The following is a 21,159-nucleotide window of genomic DNA, read 5'->3' as shown; positions in this document are numbered from 1 at the left end:
CAACAGTTTCTTCACAGCTACACATCCTTTTAGACTTTTGTTGAGTTGTCTTCTCACAGTGGAAGGATGGACAGAAAAAACCTGTGGATTTCTTCAGGTCTGATAGAAGAGCTTGATTTTTTTCCTCTCGTCATCTCATGGCTACAGTTTTGGTGGTCTGCCAGGTCCCGCATGGTTGTTAGGAGTTCCATTTTTTCTTTATCTTTCAATAATATTTTGAACTCCAGTTTTATATTATGTTCCTTTGACTTTCTTCTTCCTGGTGCAAGTGCGTTATCTTATATCTAATCCCCTCAGAAATATCTCCAGAAAAAAATTATTAACTTGTACTTCATAGCCGTGTAGCCTAGACATTAAATAAATGAATGAAGGTTCTCTGACTTTTGCATGGTCCTGTCTTTTGCAATGAAGATTATTCAGATTATTATTCATTTTGAAGTAGTTTGCCTGTAATGATTTTTGAAGCTATATGTATGTGATATCTGTGGTATTCATTAATTTATTAAAAATTGTAACGTACATTTATATTATTTTAGGTACCACACATATAAGCACAAGGATGCTCAAATAAACAATAATTGTTCCATCCAAGTGTATATCTGTAGTAATTTAGGAGTTAAACCTGTGGCCCCCACCTCAGTCCCATACAGTGGAAAGAGATTAGATGAAGTTGGAGTTAGCTTCTCATTTCCCCTTCCTTTTAAAATGATGCAGCCATTACATTCAGTGGCTTTACAGGCACTAGTTTATAACTACTGCACTTTTTAAGGTTCAACAGTAATTTGAATAAGAAACTATCAGCAGTCTTGAGAGATTAGCGTATCAAATTCAGCACAACCGTGTAAATCTGATACTGGCTCATACAATAGACAGTAATGTACAGTTTGACACTTTTTCCCCCGTGATCAGTGTAATAATTTTTCATACATGAATCATATGAATATGGAAGAAACTGCAAAACAAACAAATAAATAAATAACAAGGAACATAAGAATAAAAAAGCTACAAAAGCAGGATGAGGACATATCCAAGCATGTGGGCAGTGAGAAATGCTGAGCTTAACTTTCCTAGCAAGCATTAGTTTGTAGCATATGCTATTATTATGTCACATTTATGAGAAAAGCTTTCGCCAGTTTTCATTTTATTTCATTTTTCAAGTTATTTTGCACAAAAGCAATGCTGTGTGTGTGTATGTATGTAGCCAGAGAAATGCAGAGTTTGGGACGGGCTGGTCTGCATTGTGTAACTTGGGATCCTGGTCTGAAGTCCCACTTACATATTCTACATCAGGAGTGCTCCAGCAGAGTTTGATGATTTACCTACTCAAACACACCTGATTATACTTGTCTGTTAATTGACCAAGACTGTGACCAATTTGGCATCAGAGTGAGAGCTTCCCTGAAAAGCTCCTCATCACATTTCTTCATTTTGGTTAAAAAGATGCAGAATAGGATACTTCAGCACTGTCGAGGCCTGTTGAAGATAAGTGGTACTTTCACACTCATGGCCTAATCTTGTGCCTGAGGGCATTCCTGAACTGCTCCCCTCAGTCTGTCGCCCCCACTAATATCCTCACCTGTTGCTTACCAAAACAACAGTGTGAGTCAATACGGCATCAGGTGTCCAAAACAATGTCAGAAAAACAACACAAAGAATTTATCTGTCCTTGGAGAAACCCGATATATTTACACTGTAGTTTTATACTTAGACAATATTATCATCAGAACAAGTATACAAAAGCTTGTTTAATTTAACACATTACCATGCATGTTGTTTTCTGTAGAACAATGGGGCGCTTCATTGAGAGCTGAATTCATTTCCCAGCAGATAACTTGCTATTCCTCCTACTTTAGTGAGGGAGTGATTGAGAAAGGCTGTCATTGTAGCTCAGCTGACTGTTGTGAGTAGGTGCGGCTGAATTCCGTCTCTTTATTTTGGCTTTCTAGCAAGGAAAGTATTTTTGGGGCTTGAATAATGACCAGAGTAAGTTCATTTACTTGATAATCTTCTGGTGCTTATCAAATGAAATTCATTTTTCAGCATTTAGACATTCCACAAATTATCTAGTTTGGGTAAGTCTAACATTTGACTCTGGAGTCTGGACTGACACAGACCAAAAACATGCTACAGTCAGTGTACACCAGGGTGTAACAGGGAGATCGTGTAGAATATGTATGTAGAGCAATATAGATATTTTAAAATATTTTATATTTTTCAGAAGTTAGAAAATGTAACGTTTAATGTATGCATGTTGTTGTAATAAATAAATGTCGCACAAAATGTTATAAATGAAAAAAATTAAAATAAAAACAGGACAATGTTGGGATGCTTGATTTCTTTTGTACTGATGTTTGCAATCTTGGAACTTGAACCTGTGTAATAGAAATTCTATGTATAGCCAACGCAAATTGCAATACAAAGCAATCTTCGATGAATATAGACTTCATCAGTAACAACTGGGCTTTTTCACGCAGTGATTATGAAGCCACATTGATATGTCATTTGAAGCACTGTGCTGTCTTGTGAGGTTTATGCTTGTAACAATCCTGTTCTTGCAATGATTTCAGCTTCAGTCTAATGTAGTGAAAGTCACAAACTGCGTGTTGTCCCAGAATGCCTCAGAGAGATTGACTGGGACATAAAATGAGAAGTAAGCTCACGTTCCTTAGCTAAAGCTAGACCTAGCTAAAGTAGTAATGACAACAATTCCATTCCCCAATCAGATATTTTGACTATAATCTCAATATACAGTGGAGATGTGAAAAATAAGGTGGACAGTATAGAATAGAGCTGAACTGAAAAGAAGAGAGGCTGTGATTTTTCTGTGTCAGACAGCATTAGCATGTGCATGTGTCAGACTCATACTTCATTAGTTTATCTTGGCCAAGGTAAAAGACAGTAGGCTAAGTCTCAGACATATCTTCAGCCTCCTCTGTGATCCATAATTGGTTGACCTAGGTTGTTTGAAGTCTTGTCTCAATTTTTGTGAACTAAGCCAAGTTTATTATATCTAATAAACACTGATTGGCCACTTCATTAAAACCACCTCCTTATTTCTACACTCATTGTCCGTTTTATCACCTCCATTTGCCATATAGGTGCACTTTATAGTCCTACAATTACAAAAAATATTGTTTTTCTGCATACTTCGTTAGCCAACATGTCACCCTGTTCAAGACTCCCACAAGACCACTATGGAGCCGGTATTATTTGGGTGGTGGATCATTCTCAGCGCTGACGTGGTGGCGTGTTAGGGTGTGTTGAACTGGTATGAGTGGATCAGACACAGCAGTGCTACTGGACAATGGACAATGTGTGTAGGAACAAACAGGTGGTTTAATGAAGCAGCTGGTCAATGTTTATTCAGAAAAGTGCATCATGAAGTGATTTATCACACCCTCAGAAAAAAAAAAACATCACTGGGGCAGTACCACTCTTGTCACTGGGGTGGCACTCTCAAGGGTACATCTCAGGACCTTTAGTCAGGGAGCATAACTGTACCATAATGCACTGAAATTATATGTTCTATGTTGTATTGACTCCACACACCCCGTCTCGTCTCCAGGCTTTTAATTTTATTGTTCTGTTTTAAGACATTAGGTTATGAAAAGGTACAACTATGTACTTTTCACCTGGGAAAACCCCATTTAAGGCACACAATTGGACCTCAAAACCACTGCTGTACCTTTGAGGGTACATTTACATTGGTTGTACATTAAAGAATGAAAAATGTACCTGCAAGGCACCTTTATTTCTAGCACTGCAGGAAAAGAAAAACATATCATCATATTACCCATCCCAAGTCCCTAGATTATTGTTGTTATCTTGTCCTTTGTGTAACAAAATCCTGAGTATTAGTGTCTGAGCACGTGTGCATATCTTGCCTGACAAGCTTATGGTAAACATCTTCTTCTAATTTTTACTGAAAAGAAACTGGAGATGTATTTCACAAAATCCCCGTCCCTTCTCTGTTCTCCGGCACGTTTCTCCTCCCTCCCCTTCATGCTCAGCCACCCCTCCTCCCAGCTGCTGAGTGCTGGTGCTGGAGGCCGGCCGTTTCATTCTGCTCACAGAACGCACCGGAGGCTAACACACCATCACACTCCTACAGGCAAGAAGACAGAGGCTTATACACACACACAGCCACAGTCACTCACATCTAGGTAGGCAGTTAGGCGACTTTGCCAACATGTTCCAATGCAGCAGTGGAGCTTCTTGGGCCATGTGCCTCTTAAGATCGTGAGCACATAAAATAAGGTAAAGAACATCAACATTTGCATAGACTAGACATGAGGAGCACCTAAACCTTTCAGAGAGGAGTTTTTCAACCTTTCATCTCTAAAGGCTGTTGGAACACTTGTGGACTTCCAAGATGAGCCTGAAAAAACGTAAACCGACCGTGGCGTTCAGCTGGCATAAGTCATTTGCCATCCTTGCCCCATGGAGGAAAGGTAAGCCTCTGAATACACGTTGTGTCATTCTGTTTACACGGGATCATTTTACCTCTCATTGTCAGCTGTGTGCAACACCTGGATTTGTGAGTGCAAGCAGTCATTTGTCTGGCTGAGGTGTTTGAGTGCTATTTAGAGGCAACCTGTATCTTTGTACCTAATTAAAACAGACTTTTTCTGGACCCATGAATTTGTAGGACCATAGTAAATATTCATACATCATTTGCTAGATTTTACACAAATTCGGCCTTACAGGCTATTTTGTTATAGTTGTCAGTAATTAGTCAGTAAGTGTTTCAAAATGCTGTATATTCATTTTTAACAGTTTTGGATATGACACATTTTTGAAAAGAACAACAGGTGACGTAGAGTGGAAAACACATGTTTATTTCTCTAATAGTTGTGGTATAAATCATAAAACAGCATTTATATTTCCTGTATGTGTAAAGCACTATGATAACAATGTATATCATGAACAAAAGAGAACTCTTGCAAGTGGTCTGTGATGTGCTTTGGAAAGAAAAGCTTTAATGAAATACTTAAAGGAGATTCTTCAAACAATGCAAGTAATGACTAAGAAATCTAATTTAGCTGGCAAACATCTTTATTTGCCATCTGCTAATAAAGTAAATGAAGAGAACATGTTAAGACTTTGTGGCAAATAACTGGAAGCATCACCATCCATATATTACTTTGTTAAAGAATAATACATGTAAAAGGCTTGTTGCATGTAAGTGTTTATACATATTTATTGGAATATATTAATTTGTCATATTGAGATGTAATCTCTTCTAATGAAAAATCTCTACTGAGTTAGTTTTCTTTATTGTGAGATGTTTGCATATTTCTCCCCATCAGGAGAACTCTTGCGAGACAGGCATCAGGTCTCACATACAATTCCTCCCTAAGGTCCTCAGTTTGCTTGCTTTTGTTAAAGGATTCCTTTCATTGTTTCGGTTGTGAAAGGACATAATTTCACTTTGGCAGAGGGATCGCATGGCTGGTCATGACTCCTTGGGTGAGGCCAGGTTTGTGAAAGACAAGCATTAAGCAAAGCGTTAAGCAGGGTGTAAAGATCATCACTGTTGAGCTCTTTTGTGCTATATGATCCCTTTTCCCTGACAGGTTTGCCTTGAGTAACTGATTTAAGAGACAATGCAAACCCAATATTATTGCTGCACTCACAGCTGGTATGAGAGTTCATCATCACTGATGGGCAAGCCTTAGAAAGCTAAGTGACATCAGATGTGGATGTTTGTGAGATGACAGCTACAACACTGTGACCTCTATTCTGTTTCAGTAAATATGTGACTCATAACTAGAACCAGGCAGAGCCGCACTGAGAGGAATTCTTAATAAATGGGTCCGTGCTTTAGGTGCAGGCTGACACACGTGACTCAGGTGTTCAGGAATTTGCGCACAGACCCTCGCCCTAAGGGGCTATGAGAATGCATTCGTTTTTGTGGTGAAATCAATATGGCCAGGCTTTTGCTATTAATTGCTGTTTTGGATTTATGGAAGGTACTACAGACTTCTTTAATGATCAGTCATCAGGATGTAGAATTCTCACTCATTTTCAATAGTACTGAATCTCATTCACAATGACTATCAACCCCTTTTTTAACATTTGTGTAGTTTTATGTACAAAAACAGTCATAATTTGACATAACCATTTTCCAGCCATCATGAATGTCATTTCTTGTGTTTAAACAGGTTGTTTTTGTTACTGTGCCTTTAAGAAATATATTATCATTGTTGGAACAAAACCTTGTATCTCCAGAAATAGTAACTTTTCAGGAGAAAAAACATTGTCAGCTTGTAAGAGTTTTTCCTCTAGTGTTTTGGAACATTTCTATTGATCCATTCACCATGACATTTGAACACTATGTAAAGATTAAATTGTTATAAAATTATGTGAAAAAGTACAAGACAACAAAAATGGAGAAGGGTTTTTTTGTGACTGTGACAATATATTTAAATGATTTCTGTTATGACTGGCTGCTCTGTGCCTTATTTGAAAAGCAAGTCAGGCTGAAACACTCCTTATAACTTCAATGTGTATAGGCTGGCTATACTGTGATAGGCTGAATTGGTGGATATAAGTAAATGTATTTACATATATTTTATATAAAAAAGAAGTTGGCTTTCATGATATCACAAAAACAACAAATTTGTACATTTTTGCAGCTTAATGTCCACATCCTAACTCTGTGAACTAGGGAGTTAATGGTACATTGGAAACTTTAACAATCTGTTCATACTACATCAAACTTTCAAAAAAAAGTGGGGGGCTGTTCTTCATGATAACGGCAGTTTAAGGGCTGTATTTCATAGAAGTGAGAGTGGAAAGTGCTAATCAGGACAGATGTGCTGGTGTAAATGCTTCTGAAGAAATCTATGGTAGAGTTACTGCTCCTGCACATTCTTCTCTTATCCTACCAGCATCAGCTAATGAAAGACCAGGGCTTTCCAGCTCACATTGATAATGTGTCTCTGGAAGGATTCCTTAGGATTCCCATCACAGCCTTGGTGTAGGTTGAGAGAATGAGAGTGAGGAGGGGAAATGCTCCATTATCGCGCTGAGAGACAGACAGGCAAGAGCGTCTGCTGCATATAGAAGACTGGGATAGGGGGCAGGTGTGCAGCTGCATTTAACACCTCATCAAACTTCACATCTGTTCTTTGTCACTTCAATTGAGGAGTTACACAGGACCAGGGAATCTCCACCCTGACAGACCTTTTATTAGAAACCTCCAAAGTCTGACTTTCACTCTGATATGATTCTGCTGGCATTTAAAATTTGACTGTGCTGATTGAAGAATCGAAATAACTGATTCTGTGACTAAGTGAAAGTATGTAATTTTGGGGTTCAGTGTAGACTGTTGATATAGAAATTGTATATTACATAGAGGTTCTTTAAAACAAACTTTAGGCTCTCCTATGAGACTGCTATAAATAAAGCTCTTTTTGGCACCTTTATTAAGAATGTAACAATGGATTTTAGTGTAATATGTCTTGTCATTCACTTTTATCAACAGCCAGTGCTAGACAGTCACGTTTTGAGAGCACGAAAAGCTAAAAGCAGACCTAAAAAAACAACTGGTATACAAGACAAAACCTTTGGTCATTCAGTCTGGCCACCCATAGTGATAGCAGTCTTCTGTCTTTCTCTTGAGCTCTTTAGCCACAGAAATAGCAGACCTGTCCTGGCCTGCTCCTGACCCCTCTCCACTCAGGATCACAGTGTCTAAGCCAGGAGACAGCCTAGCCTGAGGCTTAGAAACCTCTTCACATACGAGTGAAATTCTAAAGCTTGCCCAGAACGCTTACTAAAACAAACATAGGTGCAGGGCTGAAAAGTTTTGGTTGGATTTTGATCAAAATCTGAGATATTTAATGTAAGTGAGGTGTGTGCAGTGAACTAAGTCTGATACTCATTTTCTAGGATGGTAGCTATCCTGCTACCTTCCACATTTTAGTGTTTGCCCTGCTCCCAACACACCTGATCCAACTAATCCACTAATTAACGAGCCCTTCCTGAGTTGAAGTGGGTGTGTAACAGGGCTGGGGGTCCTCCAGGGCCAGGATTGGGAACCACTGCACTAGACCACATGTGTCATGTTCCAGTTCTTACAGGCCAAAACACTGCAGAGCACACTGCCTCATTAAACACATCTGATTCAGCTCATCAGCTAATTAGAAGGCTTTCATGAACTCAATTCAGAGCATTAGATGAGAGTAAATGCTAATCTCTGCATCTCTTTGGCCCTGAAGGTCTTCAGTTTGACACAAATGCACTAGACCATGGTAGAGGTAGCAAGCAATTTACTGGCTAGGTAGCAAGAAAAAGTTAGTAGACAACCAGCAATATATAAACTGCAATGCTTTACACAAGTAAGCTAAACAACAGTCAGTTACTTTTACATCACAAAACTATGCTAGTTAGCTAACTAATGAAAACATTTTTTAGAAACTTACATTTACACGTCAGAGTGAATGAATATGTAACGAATATGTCAATGGTATAGTCAATGGTAAATTGAAGCTAGTATCAGTGCCACTATGGTGACTGAGTAAACAGCCAGCCAACGCGGAACCACCTAAATACCAGGGGGGTATTTTGCACAATGATTACACATGCCTTTCTGGTATTTTCTTATAAAATTACTTTCTTATGTAATTTCTTTAGAATTCTTAAATTTTTGTGTTTGCTTTCTTTTGGGGTGGTTAAAGTCTTAATTACCAACCCCCACCACCTCAAACCCTGACAGAATTCACACCCTGCCTGCAGGCAAGCTATCCGTCAGCATTCACCTCAGAGTCAGACTAGATAAATCTCACTAGGTCAGACTACTTTAGTGAGGACTGTAGTTAATCTCTCTCTTTATCATGCTCGTCACTAGGCCACTCAAGACTAAAGCTGCAGTCCATGAGCTTTTTACTGCCTGAGGAGATCAACCTTGTTCCCACTGACTTTTCAGGAGTTTTTCTCAGGACAGCAAGGAGAAGTATATTTTTACATACATTTCAAAAAGATTGATTTTTTACACAATCTTAAACAATCCAACATTCTAAACCACTGACCTCACGCCTTAAAAGTCTGAACCATGGCATCATTAAATCCAATTACAGAGTTTCTGTAAATAGTGTGTGATTAAATATGTAGCCTTTTCCAAGCTTGACTTGATTCAGGTACGTCATAGGATAATAAAGAGCTTTATGCTGAGGTAACACCTGTTCCACTCTAACCACAAAACAGATGGCAGCATTGTAGACTCAGACAGTACTGGTCTAAATACAGGGTTGCATGAAGACCAATCAGTGTATAATTAGCCAGACTAAGGCTATCACTCTCTAATTTAGCCAGGACAACCTAGCGCCAGCAATTAAAGCCGTGCACAAACTGTGCACTAGGTAAAAGCAGGTAGTATAAATATGTCAACAATCTAATTTTAACCAGATAATTCCTTTGGTTTTGAATGTTTTCATTAATAGCCATCCAGTCTTTCTAACATTCACAGTCAAAAGAATGAGCCTGAGAATGCAAGTAATTGAGAAAGTATGTTTGGATCATGATGTCTCACAGACTGTTCTCAAGTTACACAAGGAGAAGTTCTTAGAGAATGCTTTAAAACATGAGCCGTGGTGTCCTTCTGGCGCGTATCAGTGTCCCTGCATTCCTAATCACTGCTGAAGTTGAAAAACCAAAAGCAGAAGTCTCCAGAACTCTTGAGTGAGTACTGAGTGTTTTATCAGCTTAAAAATGTGAGGCATTTTCCAGCAGTACACAGAGAAAAACGGGCTCCCCCTGAAGCAAAACAACTGCTCCAGGTGGGACAAGACAAAAAGTGCTGCTCCACAAATGCTAAAAAGAGAAAGCTGAACAGAAAAACAAGTTTATAGCTGTGCACAAACTGGGTTTAGTGTGCTGAAGGCTGATAGAGGATGTAAACATGAGTCAAATCTCAAAATATTTACCTAGCTTATGTGGATTCTAATGCTTTCAAAATAATTCACGTGCAGATGTAAAATCTCCAGGGTGATAAGAAGTGGAAATATGTGGGTCTCATTCCCAGCCAACAATGGTATTAACCTGCTTTTTTGCTTGTTTGTATTTTTAATGCATTCATACTCCAGTGCACATAAGAACTCGGCATTGCTCACATTCCTGCCTGCCAGGGGCTGGGCAAGGGTCCGTTTGATCTCTCTGTACCGACGGCCAGGTCTCAGGGATGTTAATTGAAAACCCAGGGGGATTGAGATGCAGATTGCTTTCTCCTAGAGAGTGGCACCAAAAATGCTCCGCCATCAGCAGTTCTGTACTTTCTGCTGGCAGGCACTGCTTGATGAGGATCTGACTTAGCAGGCCTTTCTAATTGACCCTTTAAAGTGAATAAGCTGTTCTGATTCTGGGGGCTCAGCTCTAAGAAACCAATTGCAGCATGTTTGACTATGTTATATGTTATCCATTCCACTTTTATATAAAATGGTTATCAAATCGTTTCAAATAGCTATTGGACAGTGTTTTCTTTAGATCATCCTCTCTGGGCTTTGACCCTCTCAATTAGTTTATCTTGCTCCACGGTGAGAAATTCGACAGTGATCATTACGCTGTGAGTGATAACACCAGATTTAGCAGTGCATGACATGATAAGGCCAATTACAGGATTATCACAGCTGCTCTGACACAAAATACACATGAGCGGTAACCATTATCCTTTACAGCGGTTTCTATTCCAGTCAGGGGAAGTCCTTTTAATTGAGGGCCAGGATGAGCTGTATATCTGTATCTGATATATCTGCAGATATGATTCTCCACAAAGTTCTTTAGCATTCTAACCAAAAAGCTCCAACACACTTGTATTATTCTTGTAGCATTAGCTCAATCTCATGAAACAAGATTTGAAAGTAAAAGTACAACACTGATGAAGGGAAATGCCATTTAAATGACTTTACAGAGTGTTAAAGAGTGACTAACAACTAATGTTAAAGTAGTTCTGCATCCACAGTTCATGACATATCTCCTCTCGTTATGTAAGTTGAGTAATATTTGACACGATTAAACTGGAATAGAAATGTTGTTATTGCCAATTATACCACAACATAAACCATTTAAATGTGTCTTGAATCCTTTATAAAACAGCTTTAACACAGACTAAATAGCATAGTCTTCAGGGCAAGAAGGAGAAATACTTTCCACATGTGACAGCAAAGGCATAGGAGTGTCAAAGAAATGCATTAATCTAAGCATAGAGACCAGAAAAGCATTTCTCAGTGTCGTTCAATTTTAGCAAAGAAGAAACATTTTTTGAAATGAACGTCACTGGAATAAATCTTTAAGGTCCACCCATTGCTGACACAGGCGTTTTAATCGCGCGCGCACACACACACACACACACACACACACACACACACACACACACACACACACACACACACACACACACACACACACACACACACACACACACACAGCTTTCATAATCTCCACAGAAAAGCATTGCCAATGGAATGGGATGCTCTGGAATAGCTGCACATGAGCTCTAGACCATCATGCCTTATGCCGAGCAGCACTGTGGAGCAGTGGAACTGTGTTCTCTGGAGTGACACAATACCATTGAATACCTTTAGGATGTGTGGGAGTATTGTTTGTTATCCAGAACTGATCATCCAATATAAGAACCTGACCCCAGTAATGCTTTTGTGGCTGAATGCAATCAGATTCTCACAGCAATGTTGTAACATCTAGTGTAAAGCCATCAGAGAAGAATAGAGCCTATTGCTACAGCAATGAGGGGACAAACTCCCTAACAATAATCTTGATTTCAAATGGAACAATGGATGAGCAGTGAAAAACCTTTGAACATTAGGGGCTAATTTCCCAGACCCTGATTAAGCCTTAGCCAAGACTAAAAAATATATTTAATGGTCATTCAACACTGGCCCTGCTACTTAGTTCAAGATTAGGCTTAATTCATGTTTTGGAGACAAGTGGATTACAAGAAAACTCAATTATGGATTCAGAGTATTGAAACATAACCAAAGCTTTTCTGTTCACTTTTCCTCTGAAATGAATTATGTATGGTCAGAAACATGTTCAGGTTTATGTTTTGGTGCTTATATTGACAGCCTGAGGGTTTCTGTCAGGAGAGTCCATGAGAAAAAGCTGGGAAAACACAGCCATTGTTTTCAATGGGAACCTGGGCCAGAAGCAAAGTTTTTATGACCTCACATGATTGAAACGCTATCACTGTTTTCGCAGAGCCACTATCCAATCTGAAAACAACTTTATCACAACAGATTCTTTTCTCAGGAAAAATACTTTTTCGCTCGCTGCTTTTTATCCACTGGGAAACTGAAAACAGTGGATTGTGATTTCACCGACTGAGCTGGCAACAAATTAACTAGCTATGATTATTTTCAAGGACTCCTGAAACACTGCAAGAATTTTATCAAATGGAATACTTAGTTATGTTTATATCCTGTGCATCAAGGACTTGTATCCATAACGCAGGCACACGTCTGGGAATCACCTCTAATTATGATCTTTCCTGTAATCTTACCACGTCTTCCTGCCAGTGATGTTTACTGGCTGTAAACTGATGCAATGCGGTTGGAACCATGTTTACATGATACTAACTGCAACAAAAAGTTTTCGGTAAGTAATTAATCGAAATTAAAGGAGAACTGATGACAAATAAAGTCATCTGAAGATATTCTGTTTCACTTTTTAGGTTGTCAAGTTGGCAGCCAGTGCTCAAAGGATGGATTTAATTACAGTTTCCATATACATACATAGTCTGCTGCTAAAACTCTTAATCCTTTAGGACATGGAGCTTGTCACTTAGCCTGATGAAGAACCTCCATAATGTGCCTTTAAAATAATAAGAATAAAGGAATATTTGACAGACACCTGTTAGGGTATCAAATTGCTGATGGTTGGAAATAGGAGATGTCACATATGATTGAACCCTATAATAGCATTAACTGGCCCAAAAGATCAAAGCCTGACAGCTTAGTTCATCACACTGACATAACCATGGCCTCACTACATTCTGGTCTCTGTTTGGAACATTGTTGCTAAAGAATGCTTTATAGTAAGAGATAAGCTTTCAGCACCGTGACAGAATTTCTGAATACACGCCTTATATAATGTGAATGCTGAGAGCTGGACTGTGCAGTGTGATTTAGGGTATAGCTGGGAGAGTTCCAAAGGAGAAAAAGGCAGTGCAGATGTCCTTCTTGGACAAGAAAGCATTTTTCAAATACCTTTGCTCTGTGTTCTCTCTCATTAAGAACTCTCTTGCCACATCTTTAGCACCATAACAATGTTTAGACGCATAACAAAAATGCAATCCCCCTCCTAGAGGCCTGGATGTGTGTCATAGTGTTATTTAGAGGATTGTACCATTTGTTTAATAATTGATTCAAGAGTTGGGCGGTCGTAAATTCCTCTTTTTCCTTCCTTCCTCAGCTATGTAAAACTGGACCACAGCCTCATCATCCAGCACTTTTGAACTGTTTATGTTATAATAGCTCATACCATGCAATTCAATGACTCAAATATTGCTACCTTATGATTTTTAGTTTGGATATATTTCTTCTTTTTGCAGGAAAAGGAGATATGACTTTAGAGAATGAGGTCGTGCTAACCAAGATGAAGTTCTTCAACAACGTCCATGAGAAACCTCTAAACGCCGAGGACACTCTGTCCACCGTGTCCATGTCAATGTCGGAGCAGGACATTTCTGCACCTCTTCAGGCTGAGGAAGCCATCTCTGTCCACAGTGCCCCACCTGAAACAAACATGGAAGATTCAAAGAAAGACTATTTATCTGTAATTTTCTCTGATTCCAAGCTGCCAATTTTGTACAAATTTGAATCAGAGGACTCTGGGGTAGAGATGCCCAGTGGAGCGAACTCTCCATCCACGCCAACAGGTTCAGAGCAGAGCTTTGTTGTTCACAGCAGAGAGTCCTCATGTGACTCTGGCACTCTGAACCCTCCCATACCATCCACCAGTCCTATTCTATTACTAGAACAGAGTACAGATTCCTTAGAGACTGAGCAAACATCATGCATGTATGATCAAGAAGACAATCTGATGTTATTAGAAGACAGACCAAAGGATCAGACGGACAGTGTTCTATTGGAGTCCTCGGGAGATTCAGAAAGAGCAGAAAATGGAACCTTAGGGAACATCTCTGAGATCCACGTGGATGGTTTGGTGTGTGGGGACACAGCAGAAGAAAGAGCAGAGGGTGAAGCTGCTGAGGACACAGAGTCAAGTAACCATTCTATTGAAGCTTATGATGGCAACATGGGGGCGGAATTGCAACAGCAACCTCTAAGAAAAAGCACAACAAGCGACAGTCTGGATGAGTACATGGAGGAGTGCTGCAGACTTAGTGAGGTAACTATAACAGTTTACACATTTTTATTTACTTGAAGGCTGAGGATCATGTCCAGTTTTATGTAAGCAGACCTGTAGTAGATAGATTCACTGTGGCACTTGGAATGGGATGTAAACAAGAACATTACATTCAGAGGCAAAACACAATATTTGTATAGTGAAAAGAATGTACTACTTGAAAAATATTTGGAGGTGTTGCACGATGATCTTAAAGCATAGCCCAATATTTTTGAGACAAAAGGAAAAGATAAAAAAAAATGTCACAGGTCTACCCCAAAAATGAGGAAAGAGTATTTATTAAGCTGTAATTTTTTAGATAATAATGTTTGGTTTTCCCTCAGTGCTGTCATTGTACCTGCAGGACCTGTACAGTGAAGAGTATGTTGTTTTCTACCAGTTGTTGTTATCAGGGCTCAGTGAATTTCGTACTTACTCTGTTACTACAAAAGCTAAAATGAGTTTAAAAATGGCAACACAAGTGGCATTAAAGGTTACATAACATAAATGGTCATGACATAACATGACATAAACATGACATAAATGGTCAATAAACATTTTTCACGCCTGCTGTGGCAGTATGCCCTAGCCCAGGATGGATAAGGTCAGTATTTTAAATTTGTTGTGTTCTTTCTCAGCTGTCTGATTTTAACTCAGTCATGTAGTTTGTATTGAGCAGAATTTTAGCAAATCTGGATGATTGCAGTTGTTTTGTATTACCATAAGGCACAATCACAGAAATAGGTAGAGCAATGACAGCAATGCTGTAGCTTGATGTCATGACATTGAGGGTCATATGGTGCCTATAAGTCCTCCTTAGAAGTTCCTCCTTACAATTTTGGAGGTTTGGTTTGTGTTCAAGTGATTTTGGTTGAATGCAAAATAGATACAAGATGAATTTCGGCGTACACCACTGTAGCAGCTACAAATTTGACAGCTACAAATAAAAAAAAAACAAAAAAAAAAACAAAAGCAGGGATACAGGACAATTGTCAAGACCTGTCGAGACTTGTCATAAAGTCCAATACACTTCCATCATACTCTCTGAACAGTGTTCTCATTCATGTAGTTGAAAAAAAATCCTTCTTTTTTCCGGTAATGAACTCCACCTATGCTGCACCTGACAGCTGTGCTCATTGCCAAGAAGCTACAATCTGTTTGAAGTGCTGAGCATCTCTTCCTTTCATGTTAAAGTAGCTCTTTCTTTGGGGGCACTGTCTCAGACAGAGGAAGCTTTATTTATGGATTTTTTTTGGTAGATTTTATGATTCTCTATAATCCATCAACCTCATATCTTGATTAAAAAAAAATTAAATTGTACTATTTCTTAGTTGACCGCTGGGATAGGCTCCAGCACCCCGTGCGACCCAGAAGGAGAAGCGGCTCAGAAGATGTGTGCATGTGTATGAGTGTGTGTGGGTGGGTAGTTGTATTTCTTAGTTGTCTTTTTAAAAGTTATTGCCCGTTTATCTTCTGTGCCAATTCATCCAAGTGTTCAAGGCTAAAACCTTTACTTGTTAATCATTTACCAGCCTTTATAAATAACATTATCAGGCTAAGTGCAAGTGAAGCAAGTGATTACTTGTGTAACCACCTCAATATGTACTGTGATGAAAGAACGTGATCTACATGCAATTTTGGCGGCGCATTTTACAGTTAGAACCACCGTAGTTTTGCCTCTTTTTTCACCTTTTGGGAGCAAATCTGAGGATATTTTTATTTTCAGTTGCATTTTCGTGCATGCGTTGGTTCTTTCATACACTGAGGGTTATTGGACTGTGGCGAGCTAAGAGAGCAGTGCTTCATCACCTTGAGGTCATGGAGTGGGACGCGTATGTTGAGTTCTCCTTAGTGCCTCAGTACAGTACAGCATGTATGGATGGATGTGGGACGCAGTGTTCTCTCCTTTTCGTGGAGCCGCCCATCACCCAGCACCTGTTTATCTGTGCTGAGTGACTGTGCAGATGGCTGTGATGATTACAGCCAGCACAGCTAAAGCCCTGCTCTCATTTGAGCCATGTTCTTCTCTTTAACAGCCTCTAGCCCAGCCTACCTGCATGCATCAAACAGGTGTTAAAAAAGCTCAAATTACTCACATATTTACCCAGATAAAGCCCCTTTGATAGCTTATGCATCTTTTAGGGATGGGCGAGTGGCAGATATTTTTTTTTTAACAGAGTAGTCCTGGACAGCCTGGTTTGGGGGTTTAGTGATGACAAATAGACTGGGCGGTAAACTTCAACATCACCTGTCAGCACACCTAATAACCTAATTCCTCGGCCCACTAAACGGAGCACTGTGGACTGAGGAAAGGGATATTGGAAAGGGGCTGTGGGTTTTTTTCCCATCCACTTCAGGCATGGCAACTTCAAAGGGCCTCTCTTTCCCATGCTAATCTAATTTGTTTCCTACTTATGAGTGTAGAACACAGGCCTGAAGTGAAGATTCAACTGTGCAAAGGGAGGTAGCTTTTAATAAGGAAAGAGACACAAGCTACATGTGCTTCACTCAAGCCTGGTTGCGTCAATCAATTGGCCTATCCAAAATACCTAAATTCGTTGTTCATTTCAAATTGTATTTATTTTGTATGTGTGAGACAAGTCACACTATCAGCTAAACTAACATTGGCATGATAGCGTATTATTCACTGCAGTTTTTTGAAACAAAACTTCTTTGTATCTTTCACAGTTAGAAAGGGGAAAAATAAAAACGGAAACTGCTGAGTCTATATTTAACACATGCAGCACACCACGGCAGGTAAAAGCTGTTTAAATCCTACCTTGTATAGAACTAGCTGTGGATATCCAGGGCAAACAGTTGAAATCAGTGAATTTCTCGTGGTTTTTGCAGTATTTTTTTTTTTACTACAGTCAACTTTTCTGTCTATCTAATTCAGTTTAACTATGTATTTAAAACTACTCTAGGAACCAGCATGGTTCAGTTACGTTCCTACAGTCAGGAGAAACAGTGTATCAGTCTAAATGTGTTTTACAGAAGTCCAGAAAGGCCATGAAGTAGTTATAATTTTCCAGACTGTTATTTTGAGATCACACGTTTTGAGTTAACTTGGTAATCTTGACAATTTTGAGATCATGAGATCTGAGAGTTGTTATACCAAGAAAACAACTTTTCTTATCTTGAGATCACAAGACAAATAAGTGACAGTCCAGAAAATGATAAGTACCTCACGGCCTCTCAGCACTTCCATAGTGCTCACATGTTACCATTGAAAAGTTATGTACTTTGTCAGGGGCTACCTGCAGCCGTGTAAATGTTGCCGCCAAGATAGCACCTGCTTTGGAAGTTACATTTGCCAGGTGGAAAAAAAGACATGAGGATGCAAAATGTTTAATTTTGAGAAGTTGTTTGTACTGTAAAAAGAAACAAATGACAGAATGTCTTCAAGTGACAAAGATGTCCTTTGCTCCGCACAGAAAAAGGCAAAAGCTGCTGTTGGGTCAGCTACTTTCGATACTGGACAGGTGAAAGCTTCATTGAGACTTTCAATTAGCTCAGATGTCTGTATGTCTGTTTGTAGCCTAGTTTGAGCTGATTGTGGAGGTGCAGAACCATATGACACAAAGCAGAGGATAAACTAGTCCTTCTGATGTTTGTTAACCCCTTAAAATATCAGGCTTAATACATACTAAGGCTTATTATTCAGTAATTACAGGGACTTCAATGCCAAACGGTTGAGCTATTCTCAGGTTATAGAAGTGTTCAATAAAACGTATCTCACCAGTGGGCCCAAGGCCATATAAGAGGTTATGCAGTCCCAATTGTCTGGTCAGCTTGGATGTTGCTATGCCAAACGCTTATACAACAGGCACTGAGTTCACGTGGCATGCGAAACTTCGCAAAAAAAAAAAGATTAATAAAATGCTTCTTTGCCATTCCATGAAGAATTGTGTTTGATGTGTGAGTGATAATGTGGCTAAGTGATAACAGGTTGAGCTATTCTTAGGTTATAGAAGTGTGTAATAAAACTTTTGGCCCACTGGTTATCTAAAATCTAAGGGGCTGAATGAAATTAGTCTTCATAAAAAACACAGCACAGATGCAATGTAGTTAAGCGTGAAGACTAAGCGTTCATTGTTCATCAAGTCAATAGTATGTTCCACTGGCGTTCATGCATGTGGTTTTCTCTGTGTGAGGATCCGTGGAACATTGAAAGTGTTTTTGCTGTGGAGATGACGGATGCGTAGAGTGAAATATAATGGTATAGAGAAATGAAGACAGCATTATTACCACCCTAACCCTCCTCCCAGTCCTGAACCCATGGCACGGCAGAATTCCTCAGCTGGAGCACATAAACATCCAGACAGAACCCACAATTCCAAAAGCACTGGGGAGAAGCTTTCATCTAATGATTGATGAGGTATGAAGAGCTGAGCTGTGTATGTCACGTCCAATCTCTAACCTCTGATCAACACCTCAAATCTAATGTAACATGTCTATATCATCAGGTTTTAGACAGTTTGTGAAAAAAACAGTATGTTACCAACAGTCCGCCTAGCTTAGATTACTGGGATAAATATACAGAAAGTCATGGCAGTTCAACTGAGACTCCTAAGCATCTGTGCCAGTAACATGTCTGTCGAACTGTCAGGATCTCTCATGTCATTTAACTGCATCATGTCTGTATCAAGCCTAGAATGGGAAGGCAAGGAAAAATTGGCAATGACATATTACTGTTTGTAGGTGGCTTGTGGCTACAGGCTTACTCAGAAATAGTGTTGAAAGTTTTAAAAAGTACATTCTGATGCATAATGTTTTAGAAGGAATGAGGCTGATGTTGTCGTACTCGACAGGCTCTCCAACTCAGTCTAAATGTTTGTCTCATGTTGTAAATACATCAGTAATAGGTAGTCAGCAAGCATCAAATGATTATTTACACAAGGAAAAAACATGTAGCTCAATATATGACATTACTGTCAAAGCTTGTTAAAGTGTCCAGCCAGTTGTTTTGAATGTTCTGGTTTGTACCAAAAAAATCATGCACCTTTTTTCCACATCGCTGCCCACACCCCACATCTGGCTCCTCATTCCACTCCGATAGTGTCATGTTTGGAAAAATGATGTGCTATAAATTCACGGCTATAAATTCACTGCGTTCATTCTCAGGGGTATTTAATAGATTTATACCCTATTTATTCAGGTTTGATAAGAACAAGTTAATTTAATCTCAAAAATTCTGCTACTCCATTACCACGTCAGGCAAAAAAAAAAGACAGTTGTTACTAATTTGAACCATATCTAGAAAAATCACATCCTCATGATAGAAACTATGTGCTCGGAACACAAAGTAACAACAGAAGCTCAAATTTTGCTCAGTTTTGGGCTGTATGAAATGCTGGCCCTTCTTGTTTGCAGGGGGAAGCAGGGAGGAAATGAAGAGGAAGGGAGGGGGACTTGCCTGACCTCTTCTCTCTTCCCTTCCCCTCATGTGGGTTCACCAGGGAACCCACACAGAAAGAGTGATAAAATCTCACAAACCTCTGCATTCATCAGGGCCAGGAAACAGTAGCCAAGGACTACTAATGACTGACTTTCTCATATCCTCTTCACTCCCCATGTGTGTGAATGTGAGCGCATATTTGCATGCATTTATGTGTCACCTCATAAGCTCCAATTCCATGCCTTCCTACAATGAGTAAAGGATAACATCTGGATGGAACACCTGATAACGTGCCACCTGTTTGGATTATACAGGAACAGCCACTCTAAGAGGATGTACAACCCCAATTCCAGTGAAGTTGGGACATTGTGTAAAACAGAAATACAAACAGAATACGATGATTTGCAAATCCTTTTCAACTTATATTCAATTGAATACACTACAAAGACAAGATATTTAATGTTCAAACAGATAAACTTTATTGTTTTTTGCAAATATTCACTCATTCCAAAGAAGTTGGGACAGAGGCATGTTTACCGCTGTATTACATCACCTTTCCTTTTGCTTGGATGGCAGCATATGTTGCTCTAAAACCTGTATGGACCTTTCAGCATTAATGGTGCCTTCACAGATGTGCAAGTTACCCATGCCATGGGCACTAACACACCCCCACACCATCAGAGATGCTGGCTTTTGAAATTTGCGCTGATAACAATCGGGACGTCCATGATTTCCAAACACAATTTGAAATGTGGACTCGTCCAACCACAGGACACTTTTCCACTTTTTGTCAGTCCATCTCAGCTGACCTCGGGCCCAGAGAGGCCGGCGGCGTTTCTGGATGTTGTTGATATATGGCTTTTGCTTTGCATGGCAGAGTTTTAACTTGCACTTGTAGATAGAGCGACGAACTGTGTTCACTGACAGTGGTTTTCTGAAGTGTTCCTGAGCCCATGTGGGAATATCCGTTACAGAATGATGTCGGTATTTAATGCAGTGCCACCTGAGGGATTCAATCACAGGCATTCAATGTTGGTTTTCTGCCTTGCCGCTTACTTGCAGAGATTTCTCCAGATTCTCTGAATCTTTTGATGATATTATGGACTGTAGATGATGAAATCCCTAAATTCCTTGCAATTGCCCGTTGAGAAACGTTGTTCTTAAACTGTTGGACTATTTGCTGACGCAGTTGTTCACAAACCTCGCCCCATCCTTGCTTGTGAACGACAGAGCCTTTCAGGGATGCACCCTTTATACCCAATCATGACACTCACCTGTGGAATGTTCCAAACAGGCATTTTTTTGAGCATTCTTCAACTTTCAAAGTCTTTTGTTGCCCCTGTCCCAACTTCTTTGGAACATGTTGCAGGCATCAAATTCAAAATGAGTGAATATTTGCA

General features: G+C 39.5%; 1 protein-coding gene across 1 annotated transcript in view; it reads left to right on the top strand.

Annotated features, from left to right (window-relative positions):
- Positions 1-4,053: 4,053 nt before the first annotated feature.
- The window catches only part of si:ch211-250c4.3 (uncharacterized protein LOC100535981 homolog), a 30,105-nt gene continuing 12,999 nt past the window's right edge, over positions 4,054-21,159 (top strand). The window contains exons 1-2 of the mRNA XM_017724567.2: positions 4,054-4,451; positions 13,565-14,364. Coding sequence (XP_017580056.1) covers positions 4,373-4,451; positions 13,565-14,364 — 879 coding nt within the window. The 5' untranslated portion in view covers positions 4,054-4,372. The remainder of the gene's footprint in view (positions 4,452-13,564; positions 14,365-21,159) is intronic.

This window comes from Pygocentrus nattereri, chromosome 5 (assembly GCF_015220715.1).
Source record: "Pygocentrus nattereri isolate fPygNat1 chromosome 5, fPygNat1.pri, whole genome shotgun sequence".
NCBI classification, from domain to species: domain Eukaryota; kingdom Metazoa; phylum Chordata; class Actinopteri; order Characiformes; family Serrasalmidae; genus Pygocentrus; species Pygocentrus nattereri.
The sequence above is the reverse complement of the archived record's forward strand: the minus strand, read 5'-3'. Positions and strand labels throughout refer to the sequence as shown.